At 38.9% G+C, this 25,482-nt stretch overlaps 2 protein-coding genes across 6 annotated transcripts in view; both read left to right on the top strand.

Moving 5' to 3' along the window:
• The first annotated feature begins 298 nt into the window (after positions 1–298).
• Positions 299–19,509, top strand: brsk1b (BR serine/threonine kinase 1b). Of its 4 annotated transcripts, none has more exons than XM_084136042.1 (19): positions 564–1,944; positions 3,372–3,466; positions 3,842–3,927; positions 4,095–4,235; positions 5,155–5,271; positions 5,350–5,383; positions 5,493–5,561; positions 5,656–5,802; positions 6,142–6,173; positions 7,863–8,027; positions 8,813–8,910; positions 10,357–10,507; positions 11,478–11,538; positions 12,332–12,617; positions 12,711–12,759; positions 14,547–14,670; positions 14,796–15,009; positions 15,091–15,180; positions 16,032–19,509. In XM_084136042.1, exons 1-19 carry the CDS (start codon positions 1,857–1,859, stop codon positions 16,247–16,249), a joined length of 2,265 nt encoding a protein of 754 aa, XP_083992168.1. In that variant the 5' UTR covers positions 564–1,856; the 3' UTR covers positions 16,250–19,509. The 4 variants fall into 4 exon arrangements, with proteins under 4 accessions (XP_083992166.1, XP_083992168.1, XP_083992167.1 ...); XM_084136041.1 differs by having other exon boundaries at positions 12,011–12,617; XM_084136040.1 differs by having other exon boundaries at positions 299–1,944; positions 12,011–12,759.
• An 831-nt stretch (positions 19,510–20,340) lies between these two features.
• Positions 20,341–25,482, top strand: part of cpt1a2b (carnitine palmitoyltransferase 1A2b) — a 48,348-nt gene continuing 43,206 nt past the window's right edge. Inside the window, exon 1 of one of the 2 annotated variants that reach the window (XR_014608355.1) lies at positions 20,341–20,465. The gene's annotated coding sequence lies outside the window, so the exon portion shown is untranslated. The remainder of the gene's footprint in view (positions 20,466–25,482) is intronic. The other variant, XM_084130217.1, reaches the window with a different exon arrangement.

The following is a 25,482-nucleotide window of genomic DNA, read 5'->3' as shown; positions in this document are numbered from 1 at the left end:
TTTTTGTCTCTACTGCCACCCTGTGTTCACATCTTAAACGGCAGGGATGGAGCTTTAATTTCAGCAATTAAAAAAGTAGTTTTAGTGGAGAACATACAGTTTCTTAATCTTGCTTGCTTAAACCAGGCATTTTGTTGCATACTATAAATATTGTTGGCTTTGTGACGAATTATGTTCCTCTATTTGCAAGTCACTTTGGATATGAGAGTCTGCGGTAAATATAGCCTAACAAGGTTAATAACTACCCTGTAATGATGCTTATTCATGTAAGGCTGTGGTTATATTTTTTCCAAACAATAAAAAAAGGAAAAAAAGGTAAGAACAAAAGGCAGCTAGTCCATAAATTATGACAACAAATGGATTGAAAACATTTATCTATCTATCTATCAAAAAAACAAACAAAAAAAACAAAACAAAAAAAAAAACAGACAGATGTGTCCAATGACAATAAAGTACGGAATGGGTTCAATAATGTGAGGGACGTGCTCTCGGGCGGAAATGGGGTGGGGGTTTAGTATGACGAGCATATTCGATGGGAATCGCGAAAGGGAGGGGACGCAAGCAGCGCAGAACCCGGATGCTGATGCTGCTCGTGTCGGATGGGGAAAAGGAATACTGGGAGAGTGAGAGCTAGAAAACAGAGAAAGGCCCCACTGACAGAGGGACTGATATCCTTGCGGTCACCAGGCAAGCGACGCGAACGGATTAAAGCCAGGCGGTTTCAAGAGACTGTAACGCAAACTCGAGAGAATGAGTCCGCGCGCGGTAGCCGAGGCGACGGGAGGAGAGCGAGAGAAGAAGATGCTGTGAGATGCACATAGCCAGCGCGAGCGGGAGGGAGGGGGAGAGGAGGCTCCTACGCTAGTTAAAGATGCTTGTTTTTTGACCAGGAATGTGTTCCGTACGCATAAAGCAAGGGATTTCTGCGCAAACCCTATAGTTTACAATAGCGCAATGTACACTTGACACGCGCACTGTGGATTAATAGGCGGATTCATGTGACGGAAGACACTGGGGCTTTCTTTCGCGAAAGGGTGGCTGTTTTCTCCCACATTTCCGGATGTGAGGCCTGGAAGAGACCGTAGTTTATATCAGGCACGGGACGCTCATCCTTCACATCTTACACTTTGATTCAAATTAGACGAAACACTTTGAGGAGTCGTTGACAAAAGAAGGAGGCTCTAAATATTAGACAGAATATTACGTGTAAGGTGTCACAAAACCGGATGTGCGGCTCTTTCGCAGGATAGATGTGGCCAAGTTTTTAATAAATAGGTCACTTCCAGTTTGACATTAATGGGAAGCTACATAAATATATATTTTTAAAGATAAAATACCGGCGAAAATAAACAGATGACTGAACCAGGCTATCTAATAATCCCGTTATCTTTATCTGACTTCAATATTCATAATAATTTCACTGGTAGCCTACTCACAACGATTAGCCTATATCTGATGTAGTCATATAGTGTTAGCCCATATACTGAGAGATTTAATCGTGTCCCCTCATCATTCTTCCATCAGACACCACAGGCCTTCCAAATCGCAATAAATAACAGTTGTAATTTGGCAAATAGGCTCGGCTGGTCGCGCACCCCCTGTTTATTTTTGATATTTTCGAACGGAACATGTTATCGATCGATTTCCAGGAACTTTGAGGAGACGGCAGGCAGATGTTTGGGAGTAGGCCACGGCACTGACATCACGCCTCAGCATCCCTGTGTCATCTTCGCTCACCGTCTGTGATGTCTGTACGGCGGAGTTATTACGTGAGCAGGACAGGCACCAGTGGATACATTGTGAAAATACACTGATTTACCCCTTTATATTGTGACACGAAATCGCTGTCGAACGAAATGTCCAGTAAGGAGTTGTCGGGGAGTCAGGCAGCTCAGTATGTCGGGCCCTACCGACTGGAAAAGACGCTGGGGAAGGGCCAGACAGGTAAGAGCGTTTCCTCTTTGGGATATTAGTACTCAGTTAATGCATTGGAATAAATTCTGCTCTACTTCGCGCGTCTCATTCAAGAATTAATCTATTGAAAGTTGGATTCTGCAATAAGAAAAGCAGTTAATGCGTTTGCAGGGTCATTTCAGCTGATGAAATGAAATGAGGCACAGAAGCAAGTAAGGGCAGCGATTAAGGGAGGACGATCTTTTAGGCGTTTTTTTAGTCACGTGGCAATAATTCCTCTGAACAGTTTAAAAACCTGAATGTGATTGTAAGCTTGTTTTCTAATTTATTTATTAAAATAAGTCCAAATAGTAGCTAACTAGATACATTTTCCCTATGAATTATTCCAGTTACTAGTACTATTCAAGTAGGCCTTCTTATCCCAGCCTCCCAGGCATATTCAATTATTCACTGTTACTAGTTACTGTTCATTTGCTTTTAGTTGTACTATCCTATTAGATACAAATGTATTCCTTCATTACTTGGAACAAATTGCACATTTTTGCAATTAATTGCAATGGGAATATGTGGTTCAGATATTCTGTTCACTTCTGACTAATATGTAGGTTATTTCCATTGTATTCAACTGTTCAATAGATTCTAGTACTTACTAGTTACTAATTTAGTAGTTAGTAGTATATTTATTCTAGTAGTTATACGTATTTATGAGACTAACTATCCTAACTAACTATATATAATTACTTTTTTTTACCCTGTTGTAGGTAATGACTAGTCATACTTAAGTTAAATTAAATAAGTAACAACTGGAATACATACCACTGTTTTATAAACAGGCACTAGTATCTAATCATTAAGAAAACTTGAATTGATTACTTAAAATGAATTTGTAACAAATTGCAATTTGTTACTAGTAATGATGAAATGGGAAATATAACTAGTAAAAAAATTCAAATGTATTTATTGTTTACTAATATAAAAAGTTAATAGTAAAGTCATGCAAACCTGGATACTAGTTAGTTTTGAGGAATAACAATGGCTTGCCACATGATCTGATTCTGTTCTGAATTCAAAGGCCACAGAGATCCTGTTTGTCAGTACATTGTTAATTGAATGTGCGCAAGAGTGAGGGATATAGATCTATGCATTAAGATGTAGACAAATTTTTGGCAAGTAAAAGAGGGTGTACCATTAATGATTTATGTGATTGCGTATATGAACAGTATGTACTTGTCTTTTTAGGATATCAATAGTGTTTTTGGTAGTACTGCATTTTCTTCAGGTTTAATAAGAATTTGTAAGCGAGTGTTGATTATATAAAATTGTGCAGTGTGCAGTCTGAATGTTGTTGCTGTTATATGCTGCCGACTTTTCAGTTTCTGAAATCTCATCTGGATTTTAATGTTGTCCACTTTTGGAATGCATCTAATGAAGAATGACCATCTGTGTTCCTCTTGCAGGTCTGGTGAAGTTAGGAGTTCACTGTATCACAGGACAGAAGGTGGCCATAAAAATAGTTAACAGAGAAAAGCTATCAGAGTCTGTTCTTATGAAAGTAAGTTTTGCATGCAAAAAATTTACAAAAATGGAAAAAGTTGTAGTTTTTCCAAGTCATCTCATGCTTATGCAGCCTTTTCCTGTTTACGATTGCTCTTCAATAACACAGCAGCTGCATAACTCCAACTGCTTTATTGACCACAGTTTGTGCTGCATCTGCCCTAATGTTCTGTGCTAAAGGAATGCAAGACTCTCCCTGTTCAGTCATTTTCGTCCATGTCTACTGTATTGTCAGAATATATTGTTAATATATTGACTATTAGTTCACGCCTAATTAAGAGTGATCATCTTGCTTGGTCTTTTCCTACATTAAAGTTGCTCCTTTCTCTATTCAACTCTCATTCAATTTCCCTCACTCTCCCCGTTTCTGCAGGTGGAGAGAGAGATAGCTATTCTTAAACTAATAGAGCACCCTCATGTCCTAAAACTGTATGATGTGTACGAGAATAACAAATATCTGTAAGTACTGCTCTGTTTCTCCACACATCTGAAGCATGCCTGGTCTTGTCTTGTCTTGTCTTGTCTTGTCTAGACTTACATCCTGCATTCTGTGAAGGTGTGCTTGTGTGGACAGTTTCATGTGCATCTATCTCTGTGCATGTGTTTCATAAATGTCTTTCTCTCAGGTATCTAGTGCTGGAACATGTGTCTGGTGGGGAGCTATTTGACTACCTGGTAAAGAAAGGCAGATTGACCCCTAAAGAAGCTCGAAAGTTCTTCAGACAAATCATATCTGCTCTAGACTTCTGTCACAGTCACTCTATATGGTAAATGTCTCTTTATGTTTTATTTAAAGTGCTGCATACACAAGTTCCTTTATAGGCATATGTTTTCAGAATATTTTTGCATAATCAGCATTCTGTAGCAAGTGTTGCGACTTTAAGACAACGTGGTTGTGTGTTGACATGAGAACTAGTGAAGTAGACTAAATTGACTAGAATTATTTCCATATATGTGTGTGCCAGTTTATATATATACACATATACTATAGCACATATACTACTGTTCAAAAATTGGGGTCAGTACGTTTTTTTCTTCTTCTAATCAGCAAGGATGCATTAAATTGATCAAAAGTGACAGTAATGACATTTATAATGTTATAAAAGATTTCTATTTCAAATAATCCTGGAAAAAATGCATTACGGTTTCCACAAAAATATTAGGTAGCACAGCTGTTTTCAACATTGATAATAATAAGAAATGTTTTTTGATCAAATAAATCATCATAGAATGATTTCTGAAGGATCATGTGACACTGAAGACTGGAGTAATGCTACTGAAAATTCAGCTTTGTCATCACAGGAATAAATAATATTTTAAACTTTAATTAAAATAAAAAAACTGTTATTTTAAAATGGAATCATTTTCTTCAATATTACTGTTTTGACCAAATAAATGCGAGCAAGTATAAGAGACTTCTTTCAAAAACAAAACTTTTGAACGGTAGTGTTCATAGTTTCCAAGGTTTATTTTTTTGTATGTTGAGCGTCCTCTTTGTATCAAACAAACAAACCAAACAAACATTACAAAATTTTATAATTTATTCTTGTAACATACTGCAGTGTGTACAACACAATCAATTAATCATTCTTATACTGTAAAGGAATTCTGGTTTCAGATACTTCAGGAAGAACATTACAGTTTACAAAAATATACTACAATGCTGTCATTACCTTTATTTACCAGCCACAGAGATCTTAAACCTGAAAATCTCCTGCTGGATGAGAAGAATAATATCAGGATTGCTGACTTTGGCATGGCCTCCCTACAGGTTGGGGACAGCCTGCTGGAGACCAGTTGTGGGTCAGTAGTTTGTGTTTATGTGCTTTTAATTGTGCTATTGAAGATGAAGCATTAATGCTCTGCGTTATGTATCTGCAGATCACCCCATTATGCATGTCCAGAGGTCATCAGGGTAAGGACGGAGCATGAGCACCATATGTTTTAATGTATTAGCCTCATAGATTCAAATCTAACAAAACAGCCAGCGCTTATTTGTACTTAGTGTTCTTTTTTATTTACAGGGAGAGAAATACGATGGACGTCGGGCAGATGTATGGAGCTGTGGGGTTATTCTCTTTGCTCTGTTGGTGGTAAGAAGCTTGCTCCATCTTATATTTGTCTCAAAATTGCTAGCTCTCGGTTGCTCTCAGAATTGTGTGTGAAATGTAACATCTCACCTCACAGGGAGCGTTGCCCTTTGACCATGATAACCTGCGACAGCTGTTGGAGAAGGTGAAGAGTGGAGTATTTCACATGCCTCACTTCATTCCTCCAGACTGCCAGGCTCTCCTCCGAGGCATGATTGAGGTCAACCCTGAGAAACGCCTCACGGTAAAGAACATGCATACTTTTATATACACTTATAGTGTATAATATATATAAAAAGTTTGGGGGTCGGTAAAAGGCTGCATTTATTTGATAAAAAATACAGTAAAAACAGTCATATTGTGATTTTTTTTTTAATTTGTCTATATTTTCTTTTTGAATATATTTTAAAATGTAATGGCAAAGCTGAATTTTCAGCATCACACTCACACTCACACACACTACGGCATCATTATATAACATTATAAATGATCAATTTAATGCTTCCTTGCAGAATAAAAGTATTAATTTCTTAGTGTACTGCCAAGGCATATTTATGATACTTCTTGTTTTTTCCTTTCTCAGTTGGAAGAAATACAAAAGCACCCTTGGTATCAGTAAGTATCACGTGAGCTATCTTGAAGAGTTTACAAAAGAAAATTCTGTCGTCATTTACTCACCATCTACTGTATTTTTCCATCGAATACAAAAGAAGAATTGAAAAATCATAGAACACAAGATGCAGAAAGTGCTACTGGTGTATAGAGTCCGTATCTCGGTTCTCTTTGGATGCGGGATAGTTCAACTTGCAAAAATCGGATGAGGCCAAGGCACTCGAGAATTTATAAAATATATAAAAAGCCTTTATTTATTTATGGCTATAACATTGAAATCAAAATCTTTGAGCAGTTTTTATTCACATATCAACAGTTGTGTGACAAACAATAGTATGTTTGTCAAGCTACACAATGTTCTGTGCAACACTGAATTTTTGCCATTGACCTAAATTTTGTGTCAAAAACCTAAAATCATTTAAAGGCACAATATGTAACTTTTTTGCTTTAAAAATAGCAAAAATCACTATATCTATGTTATATATTTTTTTTAGTTGTGTACTTACATTATCCCGACTGTTTCCAACAACTTTCAAACCAGGAGAAATTTTAATTTAATTAGAAGACACGGCACGTTTCTTTATTTCCGTTTTTTCGCAGTCAATGGCGTCATATCCGCGTTGTCCCTGGTTTCCGCTCGTACTGCCATGGTAACCAGAGCTATGAACCAGAGCCCTCTGATAGTAACCAAGACGACAGACGTGGACCACTGTAGTTCGCAATGTCTATCTGCACGCTGTTGTTGTTTCGTTCAAACATTATGGACCATGGCAAGCAGACTTTGGATAAAAAAGGAGAACTAAAACGAGAATCAATATCAGCGCGGTGTTTTCGAGATGCCTAGAGCTCCCATAGACAGTATACAAACGAGAGCTCCACGTCCGAGACTTCGACCGCTCCTACATGTACTTTATTAAACAGGTGAGCACATTTACATAAAACTAATCAATGTTATATAGTTCAACAATGATAAAATGTCAGAATATGATCTGTATGTTATTCTAATGTTGATCTAGCTTAACGTTACTGCTAACGTTAGTCTCATACAGACAAACTAACACATACATTTCAACACATTCAAATGCAGTTTAGTGTGATAGTGTAATGTTAGACCAAGTGAAACAGCGCTGCGTTACCTCACAAGTTTAATTTGTCTAATAAACTGACCTGTGAGTAGTAATTCTGCGTGTAGTTCGGTAGAATGAAATGTCCATATTCCTTTTATATCCGCGGGACTCGCGTCGCGTTTGGAGCTGATAGCTGTCTCTTAGCAATCCCGAACTGCTTCATATCACAGTCATGATAAAAACATCGATGTATTCAGTCATCCATAAACATTATTAGATCGGTCGGCTTGACGTTGACGACAAGATCCATAATTCTTAGCAAATGTTGCGTCATCAAACTACGCCTTTGTTATTGTAAATAGGTTAGCGACCCCTAGTGGAGAAAAAATCCCATACTGTACGTTTAACATCATAGGTTCTCAAATGTCATCTTAAAATAACATCTTAAATTTGGTTCTGCTCGTATGCTGTCATATGTTGAAGATATGGAGTAGAGTGCACAAGTCATAAGAACCACTGTTCAGGTCTTCTCTCTGTCTGCAAAAATTCTTCTGCGTTCCACAGAACTATTCCAATAAAATCAGATTTTCTTTTTTTTGTGTTGTTGTGTGTCTTTCTGTCTCAGAGGGGGCAGGAATGAGCCGTGTCCAGAGCAGCCACCCCCGAGGCGTGTGTGTGTGAAGAGGATTCTGTCTCTTACAGATCTGGATCCTGATGTTCTGGAGAGCATGCATTCCCTGGGCTGCTTCAGAGACCGTGTCAAGCTCACCAGAGACCTGCAGTGTGAAGAGTGAGTCTGAACTTCTGTGTGTGTGCTCAAGACATTTCAGCCTGTTTTTCAGAAAAGAATCTGCTTGTTATGTCGTGACGTAAGGAATGCTGTTTCTGGGTCCAAGCTTCTACTCATTTCAGTAGAAGCTTGAAATCTCAAGATCCATTTAGTAGCGCTATTTATTCATATTAGACATTTCAGCTATGCATTTAAAAACATACGGTGTACACTGCAGTCTCTGTGGTCACGGCGTCCCGGACACAAATATTTTAACGATTTATAAAAGATGAATCACTGTCTGGCCATCTGGGATTTTGGTATGTAGATAGAGCTTAGGATCATTATTTTCTCTGTGGTATTACATCACATTGTGAGTGTATTTTAGCACCGTTTGTTGTTTTCTTTTGGCATCTGATGCATCAGACTAAACAAGTGGATAGTGCACAACCATAACATTTTAAACAAGATCAAACTGACCTTAAATTCACCATCCTTATTTCTTATGGATTATTGCATTGTTTATTATAAATGATTTATCCCTGCACATAATTATTATTTTTTTTGTTCATGTGGAACCGCCCTACATTTTGTTCTTGTAGGATAAGCCATTTCACTTGGATATATGTCACAATAGGGATGAAAAGGCTGTTGCAACTTCTGTTTCATGCAATAGCTCACCCAAAAATCATTTACTCATTCCAATCCTGGATGACTTACTTTCTTCTGTGAAAGAAGATATTTTAAAGAATCATTTTGATACAATGAACATCATTTGGGTCTGACTTGCATCTCTCCCTTCCCAGAGAAAACCAGGAGAAGTTGATCTATTACCTTCTGTTGGACAGAAAGGAGCGCTACCCTAGTTATGAAGATGAACATCTTCCCCCCAGAAATGATATTGGTGAGTGAATTTTTGGAGTTAAGGTTTGTATGTGTTGCTGTCACGTCCAAAGGTAGTCAGTGAACACCATGAGAATAGTTGGTAACCTAGAAAGCATGCTGGTGCTTTATGCCTGAAAAGAAGGCCAGTTTCATTTAAGGGCTCTAAGGCAAAACGTGATTTGTAAATGTAACATATTGAGGGCTTGTTCCCCGAAATAAACAGATCAAGACCAGACCAGGACTAAAAAGAGATTTCAAGGTGGAGAATCATCATCATTAAGAGCTTGACATGGTTGTTTTAGGGCAGTGTAGTAGGTGGGAGAACAGGTGCTGCAGGTTGGATCAGAGCGGGACTTTCCTAATGTTTGCTGAGAAAAAGTTGTCAATCTGGAGTCGATGCTGGCATGATTTTTCACATTTACCATATACTGGCATAATGTTTGTTTATTAAGAGGCTTATTATTTTAAAGGAATGTATCTCCCTGATTGGGCTGCACAATTATTTTGAAATAAAATTTGAAATAAGTTTGAAATTATCTAAATAAATCTAAGTCGTTTATAAGGTGCACTGAGAACAGCGTCAGCGGCAGATCAACTTTTTTTTCATGTAAATGTAAACATGACAAGTAAAATATATATATATTACTATTCAAATATTACCATTGTAATCTAAAATGAAAAAGCTATTAATAATAATAATAATTATTATTATTATTTACATTAATTGGGACAAAAAAAAGTTTTAGTTACAATGTGAGGTGTTTCTTTTGATAAGTATACCCAATTGCACACCCTTAAAGTGTAACTATTTATGTTGGCCAAACACAAATTTAAAAAGTAATTCACTTGTGATTTTGTAGTTTTTGCACACCCTATTTCATTGTGATGTTAAATCTTTTTGTTCTTTTTGCCTCAATATCTAAGCTGCAGCAAACTGTAAGAAGTTCAGTGTTTTTATATAGCAGTTGTCACATTGTTTGCAGCAAGGAGAGTTGAGAGGCAGGATCTAATTCAGCAGTCCCTTTATTTTTACTATATAAGCAAAATAACAGATATGCAGGAGCACCGGATCAACATAGGAGAACAAGATAAATCGTGCAGCTCTACTGCCTGACTAATAATACCTTACTGTCCATCATCTCATGCCGTGACTCGTCTCTCATATAGGCCATGTTGTATGCAGATACTATTTACCCTGTTGCTAGAAGCGCTGTCTCGCATCAACACACTGAAAAGGACTTCTTTTTCAGCTTCTATGCTTATTTCCCTCCTAACACTGTAATACAGATAATCTCTGCTGCATTGCAGTTGTATATTTTATATATAGTTATATATAAAAAACAAACAAACCTTAGATTCCTTTTGGATATAGTAAGGTTTGTAATGTGACTTGTTCATGAAGTGTACACAGTAGATGTTTGTGTTACAGTGGGTGTTGTGTGTGTTGTTGTGGTTGTGTGATCAGATCCTCCCCGTAAGCGGGTGGACTCGCCCATGCTGACCCGTCATGGGCGCTGTCGGCCGGAGAGAAAGAGTCTGGAGGTACTGAGTGTGACAGAGCAGGGCTCTCCAACACCTCCCCGCAGAGCACTGGATACCTCTGCACATAGCCAGAGGTACATGCAAACTGTTTAAGAGAACTTTGTATAAACCTTCATCTGAAAGTCAAGCTTGATGTGCCCCACAAGCATCCGCTGTACAATTTCCAAAGTTCCTTCCAAAAAATGTGCTGGTAAAACCTTAAGGGGTGAACTCACAAATGAGTTGCACCACTTTTGAGTATGATATTTTAATGAAAATTTGTGTCTTATTCAGTAATCAAGCACAATCCAGTATAAATATGCTGAAATAGGTCAATTAAGTATTTAAATTAAGTTCCTCTACTGTTATATTTTCAAAACTGACATGCATAATTTTTATGTAAATTAGGCTCAGTATAGAGGGCACCTTATTTCGTAACTTAATTTAAAAGATACTTGTGTAAATGTTGTATTGATCAGTGATAATGGCAACAGTAAAGGGCATTTTTCACGGTACGCTGTAGGCATCAATTTTTTCTTACAATCTTATATTTTCTTCCATGGTGTTTTTTTTACCACAAAAGCTAAATGCTAGTTGTGAATCAATTAATCTCTGATTGGTCTATGAGACATGGCCTCCGTGAAAAAAATCTTTTATGTTGTTTGCGGCATCCCCTTCCTGTTGCTGGCCACGTCTCTCATGTGCCCTCATTATAATGTCGTAATAAGGAGTTCCCAGCACATGAATGACCAAGCGAAGTCATGGGAAGTGGGAAACTTGCAAATCTAGACGATACCCGAGTTGCCGAATTGTGACGTTGGAAGGGGTGTGTTGATTTCAACATGGTGAACTGAAAACAAAACATTAATTTATAATATAGATAATATCATATAAACCACAATGTATAGAGATCAGTGAGTGGATGCAAGCCTGTTGTGAATGGTGTAAAGTTAACCATTCCTTTCACAGACTTTTATTGACACTAGAAATGCGTATATCTAAGTAAATAAACATATCCATGAACATAAAGGGATGTGTGACTGATATGTCCTGGTGTTCTGACAGGTCTCGATCAGTTAGCGGAGCTTCAACCGGCCTCTCATCCAGTCCCCTCAGCAGTCCTCGAGTAAGTTACTCCACACTTTTTGGCCATACTGATATTGCATTAGAAGTAAAATGCATCTATGCAGTGCTCAATTTACTATGGTAAAAAGTATTGTGCTTGTTGTTGTTATTGTGGTATGAATAGCAAAGCTGAATTGCTCTTTTTATGTTCATCTACCTCATACTGTCCTCATACTGGAGTCATTATTCACACCAAAGACATGCACACAGTCACACAAATATATTATTTAGCTTGTATTAGCTTGTATTTTGCACATTAATGTCCTAACAATTGTTTACTAATTTATACTAGATTTCACATGCCTTTCAAAGCGCTATGCATCATTTTCCTAACTCTTCTCAGTTGAATTCTAATGTTAATAATAATAATCATATACCATAGCTTTCATTAACGCTCATGACCATTGCTGTGTCCATCTCTCCATTCCTCTTTCCCTCTCCATCCTTCTATCCTTTCTCTTCCTACCTGTCAGAGCCCAGTTTTCACTTTCAGCCAAACTGAAGTCACCTCTGCTTCCACCGCCCAGTCTAAAGACCCCAAAGCAGGAAGTTCCACCACACCCCGGGCGTCCCAACGCGTGCCTGAACAAAAAACCCAGACCCTACCCTCAAAAGCAGCGTCTGACCGTCCCCACCTGCAGTCTATGAAGTCCCTCCCCCTGCAGACTCCTCCGTCTCCTTCGCCTTCCCCCTCTCCGCTACTGTCCCCCATCCCTCGCTTCTTCTTCCCTGCTCCTTCTGTCCTGAAGTCTGTCACTAAGACCATCTATCCTAACTCTGCCCATGTGTCGCAGGTCACCCCGCAGGGCTCCCCACTCCCCACCCCTCTGGGGACCCCTGTGCACCATCCCCAGCACCCCCCACCCACCCCGCCCTCCTCCTCCTCCTCTTCTTCCTCCTCACGAGCTGAAGGGGGTGGTGGTGGTGTGGGTGGTGGTTCCCTGTCCCTAACCCCGCCCTCCAGTCCTGGGGGAAGTGGTGGAATGGCTGCCAGTAGTTCAGCCCACTGGAGGACACGCCTCAACTCCTTCAAGAACAACCTTCTAGGATCGCCACGGTTCCACCGCCGAAGGCTACAGGGTGAGAGAAGCGTCAACCAACATCTTATTATTGTTAATCAATCAAAGTCAAACATCACTGTACATTTTTTGATTTTCATGTTTGTTTCAATAGTTCCTACATCAGAAGACATGTCCAGTTTAACTCCAGAGTCCAGCCCAGAGTGAGTATTTAGAGGAATAAATAAATACATTTTCATTTAGTTGTATAGCCATTGCTGGATATTGTTCATGTTACATTATGTAACAGTAAATTGTTAACTAAAACTATTAAATATGGTTTTCATTCATTAAAATTAAGAAAAAAAAATATGAGCTGAAAAACGGAAAAAATGGAGATGTTGCAACTAACTGAAATAAAATACGTTTGTTGAAGTACTAAAATGACTAAAACTGAAATAAAAATAAACAGCTAAAGTTAAATAGACTGAAAATAAAATAATTCAGAATATTAATAAATACTATAATAATACATAAATAACACTGTAAAATCACTTGCAAAATTTAAAATGGCTTATTTTAGTTTTTTCATTTTACAATTATTAAATGAAATAGAATTTTAATATCCGCCATTTTAAATCAGTTGAATTGTGAAATTCATTTTGACAATTAATTTTAATATAATATCTTTAATATATATTTTGTGGCAGACGGGGTATGATAATAAATAATAAAAATGAATGAAATAATTAAAGGATTAAAAGTGTTGAACTGACTGACCCTCATTTGTGAAGCAGTCCAGTGTAAAATATATAACATTTTAACGATTTTATCCGGCACATTTTCTTCATAAATGAAATTCAACTACGGTGTCCTCAGTGGCTCAGATGCCGGTAGTCTATGGAGACTCTTATGTTCGTTAGTACATTCAATAACAGAACATTTGTAATGTTGTTTTGGCGCAGACATTGTATATCTCCAGCTGCTACAGTGAGGAAACAGAAATGGCGGACTGCTGCGGCTCACTCAGGGCGGTATCTGTGCTAACAGCCAGTCACCAGTTGGCTTCCCCCTACTCTTACGTAAATCTGGAACCGCTCTTTTGTAGAGACTGTTTATGATTAAGGGGATTATAAAAATTGGGTGGATTTTTACCATTATAGGCTGGTTGTTTACACATACTGTGGACACAAATCTGTGTTCAACCACCTTATAAAAGTGAATTTTGCATAATAGATCCCCTTTAAGGGAATAAACAAATAAGGATTGTAAAAGAAATTCTATCTAGGTCTAATTGTAGTTCTGAAGTAATCAATTTAAACTATTTGCAAATAATATTTTGTTTTAAAATGTGCACACAATCACTCTTATTCGTATGTCTAATATGTCGAAAGCGCAAACATTTCTTGTCTCGTCACATTCAGCTTATTTTCAATTCAAAACGGTTAAATTTCATGAAAAGTTGAGTAGTTTGCATCACTAGATAGTCTGTGTCTGTCGGTTGTTGAACATTTCTATCGTAAAACAGACCCATCTACTTAAATCTTTCCACGAAGTCTCATTGCGTTGTGACAGTGGCAGTAAGACCCACTTTCTTTGATATGATTGGCCATCTCGATCATTTTGACATTGACTAATGCTGTTAGACAGCGGAGGCAGAGCAGCCTAAAAATGTCTACATGTGCTATGTACCATAACTTCAATGATGATACAGCAACAACCTGCTCCTGTGGTTCAGTATGTTTGTTTTGAAGCCTTTTCAGCATATTTGGCTGCTTTTCCCTGAGCATGTATAATTCTAGGAATGAAGACAAACAAGACTTATGGTGACAGTATTATTTGTGCACTTGCAGATCAAAGATAACACTACCAAATAACGAAATCCATTAATGATGCTATAAAGTCTCTAATGTGTATTCTGTGTACAATGAGAGCCATGAAACAGTAGCAATAATGTGTACTATCTGTGTTATGTGTATTTATCTGCATATATTTTTATTTTTTGCTATAGGCTAGCAAAGAAGTCGTGGTTTGGAAATTTCATCAGTCTGGAGAGGGAAGAGCAAATTTTTGTGGTGATCAGAGACAAACCACTAAGCTCCATCAAGGCCGACATTGTCCATGCCTTTCTATCAGTTAGTATCTTTTTAGGATTTTCCTAAACTTTCTTTCTATCAGTTAGTATCTTTCTCTTCAGATCCGCTTTGTTCATTCTTTTTTGAAGATTCAAACTTTGATGTACGTCTCTGTTCTCCTCTAGATTCCCTCCCTGAGTCACAGTGTCATCTCCCAGACAAGTTTCCGGGCAGAGTACAAGTCCTCTGGAGGTCCGTCTGTCTTCCAGAAGCCTGTCAAATTTCAGGTTGATATCGCTTTCTCTGAAGGAGAGAGAGAACGAGAGAGGGAGAAAGAGAGAGAAAGGGAGGGAAGGAGGGAGACTGGCATCTACAGCGTCACCTTCACCCTATTATCAGGTATTTAAAAAGACGAGAGAGCCTGTGTCATGTGTCTGCATGTGCTGTGATTTCTGCAAATGTGATAATATTGTTTTGCAGGTCCTAGTCGCAGGTTTAAAAGAGTGGTAGAGACTATTCAAGCTCAGCTTCTCAGTACACATGACCAGCCCTCTGTGCAGGCGCTTTCAGGTGAATGTACCACAGCTACACCTCCATCTAAAAACATGCACTCATTCACAAAACATTAAGGGGCGGTTTCACAGACAGGGCTTAAATTAAACCAGGATTAGGCCTTTGTTAAATTAGGACATTTAGGTAGCTTTTATAAACGTGCCTTAGAAAAAAAACAGGAGAATATGTATACATTAATTTATTTTGATTCATTTTTACTGCACGTTTTTTCCCATTTCATTTTATTTAAATTTTTGTATTTTAAAGTGCATCAGTTTTTACTCAATCAGTGCTAGTTTCAGTTTATTTTTTTATTTTATTTTTCATATTTTATGGGAGTCAAAGTTAATGTGCTGATGTTACATTTTGATGAAGATGATGATATGGAGAGTGTAGCAGATCATATAAACAGTTTTACTTTATTAAAATAAAACAAAAGAGTGACATCCAACACGAAACCAAAAGGAAACAGTGTGCTCTAAAAAACAGCCAAAACAAGACAATTAACTGAGAGAGGTGAAGACATTATATACACAAGATAAATGAACTCAATATGAAACAGATGTGAACTAAACAATGAAACAATAATAATGAATATATAGTGACATTTACATGCATAATGGAGGTGAAATGTGAAGGTTTCACATTTTATAATATACTATGTATAAGAAACTATAGTTAATTTTAGATTTTATTTTCTTTTATTTGAATTTCTATCAGTGAAATGTGAAACTTTTGATAACACACCATGTTTCAAAATCTAAAACTAAAATGAATTAGTTAATTAACTTTTATGTGTATTTGAATGAACAAAAATGTTCTCAACCACTAGCACATTCCCACCCTGATGTTTTATTTTCTTCTCCCAGATGAGAAAAATGGGCTTTCGTCTCGCCCACCCAGCACACCGACCCGTCAGAACTCTCATCGCTCTGAGGGCGGAGGTGATCGCGGGGAGCGGGCAGAACGCAGCGATCGAGGAGAAGGGAGCAGTATTGGCGGTAGTGCGAGTGTTCTACAAAGGAAGGGGTCTGGCAAGGATAAAACTCGCCTCCTTTCCTCAAATGGGACCCAGTCTCAGCCCTAAGTGAACTAATCAGACATACTATTGAGTGGGTGGGGACAAACCCCTCCTTTGATTCCCCCCAGACACGACTCCCTCAAAGTCCATCTGCACAGTACACAACAACAGGTATACTCAGCCCTGATTTTCACATCACTTGCAGAAACCCTGGGATCCAACTGCGACAGAACAGTCAGGAGTCTATCCACATGGAAGTGTTCTTAAATGCAAATATTCATCTGAAGAACAAAAAAATTACAAGGATTTGAAAAGTGAAAACGAGATGTATCGCTGAATATAAACCCTAGCTACAAATTATTTCGTACACTACAAACAAGGAGTTTGACATCAATGGTCATATCAAGTGATCTTATGGCAACAAACTATACAAACCGAGGAACAAACACCAAGTGGGACAGGAAAGAATGTCTCCCAAACTTATCATCATCATTATCATAATCATCATCATTATCATAAGCAAAATCGAGCTGCTTGAGGTAGATGAAAGCAAACAGAACAGGAAAAAAGTGGGAAGTTCTTCATTCTTATTACCACTTGGAGCACAAAAAAGGATTTCTAAAACACTGTGTAAAGTAAAGTAAAGAGTAGGGATTTTTTTTTTTTTTTTTTTTTTTTAGAATGAGAATCTAAATTTTGTAACCCAAAATGCTACTATAGTCCTATGTGACTATAGCTTTACGAGCTGATGGCGGATTATGCCTTTAGTGAGATGTTAAGAGTTGAAGAGATAGGCTATGTTAAACATTGATCCTTGTAGATCCTGAACTCTGTGATATGTTGTAGATCCAAAATCAGTCAGTGTCAGATATGCAGTGGAGAGCTGCCCACTGGAAGCTGCTGTTGGAAACTGTAAAGATTGGGCTGTTGTACGTCATTGTTCTCAGTTCTCAGAGTATCTCAGATTCACCCCACTCACTAAGCAGGGCACAGAGGGATGAGCAGGCATCTAGATTTCCTATGACATGTTCACACAGAGACCGAACAAGAGGAACGAAATAGCCACAGTCACTCTCTTGTGTCATATAAAGAGACAACGTGAAGAAAAATGTTAAAGCCTTCACCATCTTCTCTTTTTTTTTTTTTTTTCCTCTTTTATATTTATATTATATTTTTGAGCTGAGATGTGAAATGTTTCCATAAAAAAAATGAACAAAGTGAATGTCAAAAAACAAAAATAGAAATATTTACATTTATTTATTTATTTATTTATTTATTTATTTATTTATTTATTTATTTATTTATTAGTGTTCAGGCTGGTCAAGTTAAAATGACAAGAGGAAAATTGAGCAATTTCGAAAATGGCAGTAAAACTTCCAATTTGTATTTGTTGTATGCTACAAATGTCCTTTCAAAAAACATTTCAACTGCCTAATTTTCTCCATCTCATTTTCATTTCATTTTGAATTAAAAAAAAAAACTCACAAAGGAGTAAACTGGAGAACAACAACCAAGCAATGACTCCATGCCTTGGATGTCTCCCACGGGGAAAAGATTTCAAAACCCTTAAGGATGTACGACGTAAAGACTGAAGTGAACCTTATGGAAGTAGAGGAACAAAATAGAGGGAACAAGAAGGAGGCCCTCTCTGTTTGCTCTCTTTTCGAATGTTACCCAGACAAGAGCCCAAAGTTTCGGACTCGTGCGTACCGGGCCAGCCCTTTGTACGAAATGCGAGCAGTATTTTGTCTTTTTTCACACATGCACACACACACACACACACAGAGACAAGAAGACTCTCCTTCTCAAAACTGACTATATGAAACAAAATGAATGATAACTGGACTTTGAAACTGGAATGCACTGTCCTAAAAAGAGAATTGTATTCAAACAAATAGTTGTCCCTTTCCTCGCCCACCCACGGGAATCAGTGAAGTGCTCTCTTAAGTGTGGACTCAGGATCAGAGCGGCTTTTTAGCTCATTACGTTTGTGAATGAGGGGAACCTGATCCTGAATACCCACTTAAAAGCTCTTTCTCCAATGAGCCTTTGCCCTGAAGCCCAGAATCTGACAGTAATGCTCCACTCACTCTCTCTCTCTCTCTCTCTCTCTCTCTCTCTCTCTCTCTCTCTCTCTCTCTCTCTCTCTCTCTCTCTCTCTCTCTCTCTCTCTCTCTCTCTCTCTCTCTCTCTCTCTCTCTCTCTCATTCTCTCTCTCTCTCTCTCTCTCTCTCCCAGCCTCTGATCCACTCTTTTCCTGACGCAAGGAGCACTAAATGTAAAGCAAGGTTTTGCTCTGGTCCTCCCTCTGCCACCATCCCGCAGCCATCACTTCCACTCTTGCCCAAAAATAGCATAGCGGAAATACAAATACACTGAGCTTCGGACTGTGTAGTCATCAAGCAGCTCGTGCGACACCATGAATTGAGTTTGAATAGCACATTAAATATATATCACTACTGTTGAATGTTTAGGAGCATTGTTCATTAGATATAATAAGGGGTATGTTTTTATTTTAGTACACTCCAAATGCCTTAAATCCACATATACAAAACTGTCAGCATGTGCGCTCACAAACGTGCCCAGTCACTTGCAGAGGCAGAGGAAATGCCAGAGCAAAACCCTGAAGATGTTCTATGTTCAATTCTGTTAGTTCTCAGGCAGGGTAAGTCTGGGAGTGTGCAAATACAGACTGTCTGGACACCAGCTCTGAGTGAATGTGAAATACACTCCAAACACGTTCTCTGTGTTCATGACACTCTCCTGCTCTATATGTCTGTCCCTTTCTCTTCCCCACATTATGCACAGAATGATATTCTGTTTTTGTTACTCGCCTCACACATACAGCACACATATCACATTTCATATCTATTGTTAGTCTTCACTTATTTACCATACATTATATACCTCATCATGCTCCTGTCCCCCAATCATAGAATTATACTTTAGACCATCCCTTCCATCTTCTCTCATTATATACATATGTCCTGCCTGCCCCCAATGTATGCTCACCCCCCCCCCCCCCCATCTCTGTTCATTGTAAACAGAAAATATTACTCGTATCGTCATTCTTTATCCATTCTATATTCACCTGAGGATTATTGATTATCTTTGTCGTCATAACTGATTACTCCTCTTAAGATTGTAAAGCTGTACTCTTTCTTCCCCATTGCGCACAGTAGGAAAAAAAATTCATAAGAAATGCAAGTCATTAAATTGGAGTGAAAAAAATAATGACAAGAAAATAAATGTCTGTGTTATAATTTAAAAAATGAAAGTGCACTATTATTGCCTGTGATAAAGAACAATAAACAATACAAAAACTATTCCGTGCCATTATGTTTTCTTCTGTTTGTTGTGCAACTTGCTTTATATTGCAAAGAAGAAACAGCACTGCATTGAAATACAAAGAACATCAAATGAAAAGAAATGGTAAAAATACAAACAAGTAAACGAATGACACAAGATAACATCATAGTCCTCAAGAAATCTACTATACTTATGAGTTTAAGAGATTTTACTGTACAGGCTAATCTACGCAAAGTGCTAAGATGTGTTCTTGTGAATAAAAATTTGCAATGCAAAACAGCAATAAGCAACAATTTGCAAAAAGTTTATATCACATTTTATAAAAAGAGATATGAAAAATTATCCTAAAGAGAAAGCATCTAATTGTATTGATAAAATAAATGAAGCAAAGATTCTACCTCAGGTTTACAGAAGTTGGAAGCATCGGCAAATGTAGTAGGCTATTCTGGGAGCAAATTATCATGCAGTATCTGAAGATTTATAGATAGATAGGCCTATTGTGTTCGAAATGCAGTATTTTTTTCCGGGAGTAACCATGCTCGTTTCCAGTGAATAATTTACATCTAAGGAATGTGTGAACCATGTAGGCTAACTATTAGGCTATGTTACGCATTATGTTTATTATTTAAAAAAATGATCAAAAAGGCAAACACCATCCAATTACCATCCATCCAAGTTTTTGTTCTCATTAAATCAAAGTGCTAAAAAGTGCACATAACTTGGAGATAAAGCTTAGAGGATGACAGAGTTAAAAGTCCTTGCTGGCAGAGGAAAATCATACAAAGTCATAAATTCTTCATGCTCAAGTCAAGTATATACTGCCATTATACGACTACGTCTTTACCTCTGTGCCGCGTGATGTCATCGCGTATGTAAGGTATGTGTTGCTGCTTTCTGGAAGTGAAAGGGTGGAGAACGTAAAGTTTACATCTGTGTCAGAAAACTGTTCCTGAACTCACATTCAAACTTACAGGTATGATTTTTCAGACATGTCATATGTCTATTTTTTATATGAAAACGAAAATACAGATTTGTTTTTGGTTTGAATAGCTCCGGTAATTATTTGCAGCGTGTTGTTTGTCGTGTCATGACTACAGCGTTCAGGAACATTCTCGATTATCGAAGGGTGTGGAAAGATGTAATGAAGAGAAACTTTGCTGAGTTTTGTTTGCTTAATCAATGATACAAGTTTCCCCACAGAAATTTAAACCGGAGCCACTTTTTTGATAGCACATCGCGCACCCACTTAATTATGTTCGTATAATAGCCTAAATTAGCACAAGCTAGGAAACTTTTTTCTTATTAATACTTTTTATTGTGCTACTCTATATGCAAAACGATTTAAAACTTATCGACAGGTACAGTAAAGCCAAGGTTAAAAATGACGCCACACCCAAAATCCACGTCACGGAATCCCCGAGTATTTTCAAGAGCTCTTGTTTTGTAAGTTACTTTTTTGATCAAACAGTGAATGCATATAATATGCATGCTGTTTTTACTTTTCTGAATTAATATTAAATAACTGATCAGAGCTACTGGCATTTTGAAGGACCATTTTGACACAAAAATCTGTATAGCAGCTATGTTTTATTTTCTTTCTTTTATTTGTGTTCTTGTTTGTTTGCATTTCCTCAATAACTGAAATAAACCTCCAGTAAATAATTTCTCGCGCTGGTAGTTTCTCGCGAGTTTCGTTACTACCATGTTTTACCAGTTTAACAACATTCAGACCTTCAGCCTAATCTTTTGCCATATTTCCTATGAAATCCATGTTTACCGATTACAAAACACCAATCTTTATCTTCTCAATAATAATGGATGAATGTATCTGAAGGCTACCTCTCAATTTTCTTTCATAGGCTATTGTTTTCAGAAATAGAACATTTTCTATATATACACACACACACACACACACACACACACACACACACACACACACACACATTACAGCCTAAACACAAATAGCAAGAGCATTACATCTAGCGTTCAAGTCAAGTCCCCATTATCTTTATAGCGCTTTTTACAATACAGATTTAATGTGAATTTTACATAAAACTTTGTTATTTTTAATAAACCTGTATATAAATATCATTACTAATTTTGGCAAATAAATTTTAAAAATGCCATATATCCCCCCCAAAACTGCACAACTGTAGAGTAAAACATTAATAAAAAAAAAAAAGTGATAAAAAATGTGTCTAAAAACTGACATGATTGTTACAAAATCACACTGTCTGGGGCCTCTGGAGAACTCAGAACAACTGCTAGCGTAAAGTTTAAGGTAAAAATAACTGCCATTAAATTATAGTATCTTACTCCTATGCAATTAGATAAACTGTTCATTCATTACATCACTTTACCTCTGTCTTTATCCCCTTTTATCCACTTCTCTTTTTTTTGGCACTGTTTCTATTGCTAATTTGTGTCATGTAAATTCGGCCATCCGTCACAATCAGATAACTTTCACTGTGTATAGACCTGGCGCGAGCTGCCAGGCCTGTTTCTACAGGGGAGCCTGAGTGTGTTAAGCGCCCTCAAACAAAGCTGTCTACATTGGATGCGGCAAGGGGCGACGCTACACAACAAATTACCAACAACTGATCGCACATGCTCTGTTTCTGACGCACTTCAAGCACTCGCTGGGTGGGGGAAGATTGATGTGCTGTTCCTGCTCTGCTCTCCACGCCTCTTCAAGCTGGTGTTGGTGTTACAGCGCAGATAGCACTGGCCGCAATCTCACAGAGAGCAAAACAGTTGTTTCCACAGCTCAGAATGTTGCGCCTTCAATGAGAATGTGAGTGCTCACACGTTTGTATAGCTGCGGTCATCCCTGTGTGCTTCAGCACCAGAGAGAGCAGTTTCCTTTTTCACATACCTGGGCTTAGCCTAAGCGTGTTGAGACTGTGCTCGTGGGTGGTTCATGTTCTCTCATGAGAGCTTGACCTTGTCGGCACGTTGTTCGTCTCCCCTTTCCCGTAAATGCTTGATCTGCTCAGCATGCCGTGTGCCGTTGTTCGTCGCTCTAGATGCATGGTCGAGACTCAAGTGCCTCAAACGAGGTGGAGTCCTCTTGCCTATTCCCCGATCTAGATCCTCTTCTGGTGGCCACCAGAAAAGGGCTACTTTGGCCCTTTTGGATAGCATTGGTGATCTAAGGATTAAAGTGAGCGTTACCCGAGGGGCCGCCTCAAGGGGCCGCTACATGGCAAGCACGTACTGGTCAAAACAGACAGCACTGCGACCATTGCGTACATCAACCGTCAAGGTGGTCTACGCTCCCACCGCATGTTGCAACTCGCCCGCCATCTCCTCCTATGGAGTCAGAAGCATCTGAGGTCACTTCGTGACATTTCTATCCCTGGTGTGCTCAATCGTGCAGCCGACGAGATCTCACGACAGCCTACGCTTCCGGGAGAGTGGTGTCTCCATCCCCAGACGGTCCAGCTGATATGGGACTTCTTCGGAGCCGCTCAGATAGATCTGTTTGCCTCTCTGGACTCGACCCATTGCCAGTTGTTTTATTCCCTGACCGAGGGGATCCTCGGCACGTATCCACTGGCGCACAGTTGGCCCCAGGCCTACGCAAGTATGCGTTTCCCCCAGTGAGCCTTCTCGCACAGACACTGTGCAAAGTCAGGGAGGACTTGTTAGTTGCGCCGTATTGGCCCAACCGGACCTGGTTCCCAGAGCTTATGCTCCTCGCAACAGCCCCTCCTTGGCCCATTCCTCTGAGGAAGGACCTGCTTTCTCAGAGACGGGGCACTCTATAGTACCCGCGTCCAGACCTCTGGAAACTCCATGTCTGGTCCATGGATGGGACGCGGAGGTTCTAGGTGACCTACCCCAGGCGGTGGGTACCCCCTTAACGAGGCGCCTCTATGCACTGAAGTGAAACCTGTTTGTTGAATGGTGTTCTTCCTACCGGGAAGACCCCCCCGAAGATGTCCGATCAGAGTTGTGTTTTCTTTCCTGCAAGATGGGTTGGAGCGAAGACTGTCTCCCTCCAACCTCAAAGAGTATGTTGCCGCTATCGCCGCACATTACAATGCAGTTGAAGGTAAGTCATTGGGAAAGCATGACCTGAGACCTGATTGTCAGGTTCCTGAGGGGAGCGAGGAGACTGAATCCGCCTCGCCCCCCTCTATACCCTCTTGGGACCTGTCTCTGGTGTTCAGCGCACTGCAGAAACCTCCCTTTGAACCACTGCAGTCAGCTGAGTTAAAGATACTGTCACTAAAAACAGTGCTCCTGACTGCTCTGGCTTTCATCAAGAGGGTAGGGGACCTGCAAGCATTTTCGGTCAACGAATCGTGCCCAGAATTCGGGCCGGCCAACTCTCACGTTGTCCTGAGACCCCGGCTTGGATACATGCCCAATGTTCCTATTACTCCCTTCAGGGACCAGGTAGACCAACTAGAAGTGTAGCTTCCTCCTGGGCGCTGGCTCAAGGCGCCTCGCTGACGGCTGCGTGCTGGGCGACACCTAACACTTTTGCTGGATTTTCCTGTATACTCACCCCCAGTGGCCAGTAGCGCGAAGGACCCGTTCTTAGTGCCAGTTTGCAACGCCACTCCCGCCCCGCTGGGCCGGATACCTAGATGGAACGTCTATTTGCTCCAGTAGTGTGGCAGTCAGACGTTGCGGAGCGTCTAAATAAAACGAAACGATAATTATCGCGATATAATTTTTTCTTGACAAAACGATATCAAGAGTTCGATAAATGTTCGATAATGTTTATGCGCCAAAAGTGGAACGAAACTCATTTGAACCGCGTGCCACACGGACCATTTATCCGCTCGGCTCAAAGTACAAATTCCCATCATTTACCATGGATTTACTGTAACGTTAGTCTAGTAATATTAACTGCACCATGAAATGTGGGATATATACATATTGAATTGAATTGTATTATATTATTAATTTAGACAATGTATTAAAGGACTAATGTAATATAATTACAGTATTTAATGTATTTAGGTAGGCTACTGTTTTTCATACAAATACCATAGAAAAAATAAAGTTAAATTTTTCCATGATAGTGAGGTGCTATAGGCTATGCCTGGTTTTATCTGTGGTTATCATGATCTAAATGCATGACACTGGATGACCAATGGTTATTTTTTAATAAAACTAAAACAGTCAGAATATTACATTTTACCAAATAAAAATTAGGTTGTTAAACATTTTTTTAACAGATGTTACTGTTTTTGTTAATGAACATAAATTTAACATAGTAAATCTGCATCCTAACTCAAGCTAATACTACTGTCAACTCACTGTCAAATTATGCGTTTCGAGACAAAACATGTAATATTAATATTGCAGCCTGCACTGCAAACTGTGCTGAAGATATACGTGCCATCAAAGTCAGGCAACACAAACCTGTTTCAAGACTTGACACAATATCGCCCATTAGTACATGCAGAAACTAAGAAATTAATTTTCCAATAAAGATATTTATTTTGCTAAGGAAAAATGACAAATGTTTGAATGTTCTACCTCAGATTTGTGAAATATTCACCTCTTTGGCAAGTGTTTGTCATGATATGTTCTGACAATAAAGAGTAGTTTAAAACCACAATTAACGCTCTGGTTTCTACAACTTTCACTTAGGAGCAAAAATCTGTCTTTAAACTTGAAAGAAATAAAGATTTGACATTTATCGTGATAATTATCGACATCAACTGATGTTGTAAAACAATTATCGTGATAATTTTTTTCTGGCCATATCGCCCAGCCCTACTCGTATGCATTGTGGAAACTGTGTTAGGCTGGGTGTCCATATGTAGCGGTCCCTGCGACGACCCCATATGTGTATTCCTTCACGAGCAGCTCCTCTGCGGACGAGCTCGTGTCTTTCCCTCAACAGAGCCCGCTCTGTCGTCTCTGCTGTGTTCTTTCCCCCCTATAACTAGGCTGGAACCACCCCAGAGACTACCATATGTTGTACTACCCTGCTTGGCTAGTCCATATGTGACCCTGAACCACAA

Source organism: Abramis brama (genome assembly GCF_963993115.1).
Source record: "Abramis brama genome assembly, chromosome: 1".
Taxonomy (NCBI): Eukaryota; Metazoa; Chordata; class Actinopteri; order Cypriniformes; family Leuciscidae; genus Abramis; species Abramis brama.
This window is presented reverse-complemented; position numbering and strand designations above follow the sequence as displayed.

What these genes read in the sequence shown, in the direction of transcription:
- brsk1b (XM_084136040.1), top strand. Translation starts at nt 1,857, where the DNA reads ATGTCCAGTAAGGAGTTGTCGGGGAGTCAGGCAGCTCAGTATGTCGGG. An exon ending in GCTGGGGAAGGGCCAGACAG is followed by an intron (nt 1,945 to 3,371) that starts GTAAGAGCGTTT and finishes TTCCTCTTGCAG; the next exon opens with GTCTGGTGAAGTTAGGAGTT. An exon ending in CAAAAGCACCCTTGGTATCA is followed by an intron (nt 6,174 to 7,862) that starts GTAAGTATCACG and finishes TTTCTGTCTCAG; the next exon opens with AGGGGGCAGGAATGAGCCGT.